The 5,728-nt window shown below is 41.8% G+C and overlaps 1 protein-coding gene across 1 annotated transcript in view; it reads left to right on the top strand.

Moving 5' to 3' along the window:
* Nucleotides 1–4,432, top strand: part of FOXP1 (forkhead box P1) — a 225,644-nt gene extending 221,212 nt beyond the window's left edge. Inside the window, exon 17 of the mRNA XM_009329822.1 lies at nt 3,195–4,432. Within this exon, the coding sequence (XP_009328097.1) occupies nt 3,195–3,339 (145 nt within the window). The 3' untranslated portion in view covers nt 3,340–4,432. The remainder of the gene's footprint in view (nt 1–3,194) is intronic.
* The last annotated feature ends 1,296 nt before the right edge of the window (nt 4,433–5,728 follow it).

Genomic DNA, 5,728 nt, shown 5'->3' with positions numbered 1-5,728 from the left:
CTTTTCTGTAATTAAAAAGACTGAATTCTTTAGTCTCTAAAGGAAGTTTTCCTTCCCCGGTTTGGGGGTTTGGTGAGGTGGTAAATACAGATTCAGGCTTACTTGAGGGAGACAGAGGTCTCCCTTCGCCTTTGAGCTTATTTAAGCTTACTTATTTCAGTTGCTCTGAAATGTTTGAGTAAAATCACGGATTCAGTAAGGTTTCCTCCTCACACACCACTTTGTGGTGTCAACTGACACAAGGAGTTGAATTTTTTGTCGTCGTCGTTTTCCATGCAGATCTCTCCCCAGGGGGGGTTGTATTACCCAGATAACCCTCCTAATTTGGGGGATGGAGTTTTTGCCAAGCTCGCTGTCTGACGTTTGTCCATCACGTGAGCTGCTGGAGGAGGCTGGCGTGGCTGTGCCTCCCCGTGGCTTTGTGGCCCTCTCTGGCTTTGTCTCGCTCGGGGTCAGGCAGCCGTTTTCATAACTTGGTGCTTGCTTTGCTCTTCACTCCTGAAGTTTTGCTTTTTTTCGATTTCTGGGAACCACACCAAACCTCAAAGAGAAACTCAGTTAAAACCACCTGGTTTCACCTGCTTTCATAACAAAACCAGAAGGGGGGCAGAGTTTGCTTTGGAAAGGTTTGGGGGCCTTTGAAGGAACTTTCACAGCATTTTGGGTGGTTGTGAGTGCAGCGGGTACCTATCTTATCTGCCGGCACCCGTTCACGTCTGCCCTCTGGCCGAGCACGAGGCGGTGCGGGGATGCGGTGGGACACGGAGACGTGGCCCCTGAGCAGCCGTTGGAGAAACGCCCGTCCGTGTGCTGAGGCCACCTTTGCTGCACGTGACCCGCGTTCTCCTCTCTCCTTTGAAAATTTCCCATCTGCGTTTTCAAAAATAATACTTTAAAAAAAAAAACCAAAACCAAAAATAAGCCCAGCAGCAGCATCAAAACCAGAAGGCCAACAAGCAAGTCCTTTAAATTAAAACAGCAGTAAAAAAGATCCCTGCCGTAAAGGCCGAGTAGTACACGCTTTACCGGTCTCTATGTGTAGCCGCTCTTTCCCCCTTTTTCTTCTGGTTTTCATTTTATGTTTTCTCCCAAGTGAGGCCCCCACAGCCCATTCATAATATAAGTTTTTCTAGTTGCAAATAATCAGCATGGTTTCATGTTGGCTCAGGCCAGGAGCCGCCAGAAGGGTTAGCACATACACACCTCTGAGATGACGATCTGCTTGCGAGACTTTTTACATGCTTATGCTAATACTTAACCTCTGTTAAGAATTTATTTGAATAAATAAATTCTCTGATGATATTTGAATCGTCTCCTCGTTTTTTTTTTTTCCCCCCCCCCCCTTTTTCAACAATTAGGTCAAAATTGTATGAGCAATGTCTCTCTCCTTGTAATTTTTGCAAAAATTACACGACATGCAGAAGAACCTCTTTGCTCCCAGGGATGTGTTGATAGGACACCTATTTGTGAATTTGAAGGGAAAAGGTGTGTGTACGTGGATACTGCATCGCTTCTCCTCACCGTTCCTTTGTTGGATGGGCTGGAAGGTGCAGTTAGTACTTAAGTATTGATCTAGCACTTTACAACTCAAGAAGTTGAAATATGCAGGGACTTGAAAGGCATTCACAGCTCACGTTAAAAATGTGTGTAGTCAGCAAGTTAGATGCTTCCTAAACAGATCCAGGCTCAAGCCGAAATAAATAAATAGGGTGCGATACAGCTTTGCACACTATACAAGCGTACAACTGGTTCACCCTGGTCACTTGAAATAGGCAGGGTTACCTTTGGCTCGTACGTGGATACTGAGTACCTTTTCCCTGGTTGGTGATTTATTCTTGCTGTCCGTCAGTGCAATGGAGTACAAACAGTATTGTCGTTCCTATCCACACAAAACATAAAATAAAATGGAGCTATTTTAAATCATTCATTTTAAAGCAAAGCTGTGCAAGGAGAGAAGAAGTTCTTACAAATGAAGGTTTGCACTTCGGGTTATGTTTTCACGTAGCCTACATGAAAGGGTTAAATCAGCCTGCATGGAGAAAAAACAAGACTCTAGGAGGTGGATATCAACTCAATGAGAGACAGAGTGGGACTTGAACTCATTAACACTTTATTTTAAGGGATTGCCTACAACATCAATTATTTAGGAAGCAAACAGGGTCTCCATTGCTGTGTCGCATTATTAATACTTGGTAATGTCAATAAAATCCTACTTTCCTATAAAGTCCCACCAACAAGACACTATTGACTCACATGGCTATTTTACATTTCAAAAGCTGCCGAACAAAAAAAAAAAAAAAAAGGTAATTTGTATTTGTATAGGATTTGTTGTAAATATGATTTACGAACAACATTTTTCAATTGTTATCATACCCGTTTTGAATGACCAAGCCCTGTTCCCCTGCGGGTTATTCATGTGCTATGCCGTAATGAGAAATTTGGCAGATCTCATCTCTTTAGTACATCCTTGTGCCCACCATGAGCCGGGGATCATGTTCTGCCTTGTTTACAGCTGACAGTGTTATTATTCTCGTTAGGACTGTGCTTTCTTATCATATTGTTGTGTTGAGCGAGCCTTTTCCTCTCTGTTTGTGTTTCCTGGCAGGGCTTTTCTTCCCTTATTGACAGTTTGTAAAAATATGCATTAATTTGGAGTTTAAAGCATGTATCATGGTGTCTCTTTGCTGTGTTTGCTTGAAGTTGATTAATGATAGAACCTCACTTGGGGTCGTCCTCTGGAGAGTTGTCTCACAGGTTCTGCATGTTAACGAGAGATGCCGCACACACAGCGAGCGATGATTAGCCCAGCCTCCGCCGGCTCGGCAGGCTGACAAACTGCTGCTTTGCTGTTCAGATGCTTATTCCGCTTATTTATCCAAAGATTGTATTAATCAACTTAATATGTCAGCTGAGAGCATTCTCTCTCGATCCCGAGATGGAAACCCTATCGAGGTGATCCTCCCAGAGTGTTTTCCCCGGGAAGTTGAGCGCTGCCTGCCCGGCGTAGCCTTCGCTTGCCTCTGGTGGCCGGCGCAGAAGTTGAGGGTCTTCTCCTTGGTGACCTGGAGCTTCTAGGCTTGGCACACCGGGTCTGAACGCCCAAACCACCTCGCCTTTCTCCCCAAACCACTCGAGCTGTCAAAACTGTTCTTTAACCAGCAACTTGCCGACTGACCGTATTTTTGTTCTTCCAGGCACCCCGTGCATGTCAAAGAAGAACCGTTAGATCCAGATGAAAATGAAGGCCCGCTATCCTTAGTGACAACAGCCAACCACAGTCCAGATTTTGATCACGACAGAGATTATGAAGATGAACCTGTAAATGAGGACATAGAATGAGTATGTCTGACATCGTTACCCTGAGAATGAAGATTGGAAGAACACGTCAAACTTAGCTGTGAAATCTCTCCATTATTGTACAGTCTGGAGGATTCTCAGTCCACTTTGACAACTATGAAATATGTTAACTCTTAGTGCCATCAAGTATCCCATTTGGGAGTATTTTTGATTTTTCTACTTTTTGTTGAAAAAAGGAATTTGTACTCTGTGCATTGGATGGACTTGTTTGGTACTTGGGATTTTCCTCTCTTACAGTCAACATCAGTGTTGTAAATTTGCTAAACTGATTCACTTGCATTTAGCAGCCAGCTGTGGACTGCAGGTCCTGCCAATTTTGGACACTTGAGGACATCAAACTGAGCATGTACACCTGAACTGCAGATCAAGTCTTTGCCCAGATTTTAAGGATTCCAATGGACAACATATTTGCACAGTACTGCATGTTGATTATCACTGCCTTTACTCCATTTTTTTTTGTTTTTTGGTTGGTTTCTTTTTTTTTTTTTTTTTCCGCTTCCATTTGGGATGGGGAAGGCCTGTGTGTGCACGTGTGTGGATATGTGTGTGTGCGTGTGAGCGTGTATATCGGGGAGGGGTTAAAAGAAAAAATTATCCCAAACTTTTTAATGTATTGCTTTTATTCCCCCGCCCCACTTCTCCTCTACCATTTTAAGTTCTGACCTCAGGCCTCATCTGGGCCCAGGGCCTCTCGGAGGCTTCAACGTTTTCTGTACTTTGTGATGAATGTCAATAGGTGTTTTTATTATACGAAGCTGAATGTCATTGAATCGTTTGTAGTTTTTTCTGTCATTCATTCCAGTTTCCTTCAGATGCCACCATGTTTTCTTTAGCTATGGGAAACATTCCATTTCGGTGTCTCCTTTTTTTTGTTGTTGTTTTTTGAAAAGGTCCCAAATGCTGCACTATACATGTGGAAGGGTTGTCCAACGGAGAGAGAGGAACGAAGTACTGCAAGAATGAGAATGAATGACAGATGAACATAGAAACACTGTAGGAAGCAACACAGATTCATTCCACAAAGCAGTATTTTTAATTCTTTTTTTTGGTTTGGGTTTTTTGATTTATTTCTTTTTTCTTTTCTTTGGCAGCAACGGTGAATATTAGCAAATGCCACAAAATTGAACAGCACAAAGAAACATATGCAGCACCAACAGGGTTCACTTTTATTAGAGGATGAATAGTACAGTGGCAAGTTCTCGGTTGTTTAACACGAGTCCTAATGGGTCAACGAGTCTTTCTGGAATATCTAAGATTACCGAGATGGGCACCTATACGTTTATTATTACAATTTATTTTTTTTCTTTTTGCATTTGCATTTGCAAATAGTGGTTGGAAAGATGACTTCATTAAACTGTTATTGTACGTGGTGATGTTTCACGGTTAAACATCAGTTCAGGATTGCTTGGTGGCATTAATCTGTTTGAATACAAATTAGATTTCAGATTGAACTTGTTACGGGAGTTAATAAGGACGGAGCCCCACTAATGCTAAAGTGTTAATTTTCAGCTGTGCAAATCCAGTACTGCAGTTAAGATTGTTATGCAATATTACACCAGCCAGTATGGAAACCTCGCCGTAGGAGACAGGAGAGCTGGGAGAGAATTTGCGCTGGGGCTTGTTAGGCAAAACCAGCAAGGCTCTTCAAAGCAAACATGACATACAAAATCTGTTGCGATAGGTCAGTAAACCTCGGTCACCAAACACCTAAACGTTTTCATTCTGCAACCACTTTTCCGTCACTCATTTATTTATGTAGGACTGTAGCTTTTTTATTATTTCAAAAAGCCTTTCAGAGCTTAATTTATATTCTTCTTTGTACCTTTTTTTTTTCCTAAAATTACCAAAGATATTACACAAAGGTAAATTATGTTCTCTGTTATATGCTTTATCTTATGAAGCCAAATATCCTCTTATTGTTGATCAAAGGAGGTTGAAGAATTTAGAGGGAAATGACAAGATGTGGGCTATTGCTAACCTGAGAGGGAAACTGCTCCTTTATTCTAGAAAATTTAGAAGGCCAAGTAGATGTCTGAACCAAAGTTGTTACTTTTTATTTGCAATTCTTTACAGTGACCAAAATGAAAGTCTGTAAAGAGGAATCGAGGAGAGCTTTTGAGGCTAAAACTAGGAATCAGTGTTACTGGTGGAGCTATGAGAAGGGAGCTGGAGAAGGCAAAGACACAGTTATTTCGCGGAAAATTAGAGTATCAGATAAAGGAGGCAGTTTAATAAAATACAGAAGAGAACAGAAAAGCTCCCACAATTTAACTGGACCACATAATAGTATTTCTAGAATTAAATGAAAAAAAAATTGTTTGGTCTTTGGTTCTACAGATTGTGTGCCGCTTCTGTTTCGGGACTGTGCTAG

This window comes from Pygoscelis adeliae, unplaced genomic scaffold, assembly GCF_000699105.1.
Source record: "Pygoscelis adeliae isolate BGI_AS28 unplaced genomic scaffold, ASM69910v1 Scaffold67, whole genome shotgun sequence".
Taxonomy (NCBI): domain Eukaryota; kingdom Metazoa; phylum Chordata; class Aves; order Sphenisciformes; family Spheniscidae; genus Pygoscelis; species Pygoscelis adeliae.
Note: the sequence above shows the minus strand (reverse complement) of the source record. Positions and strands in the feature narration are given on the sequence as shown.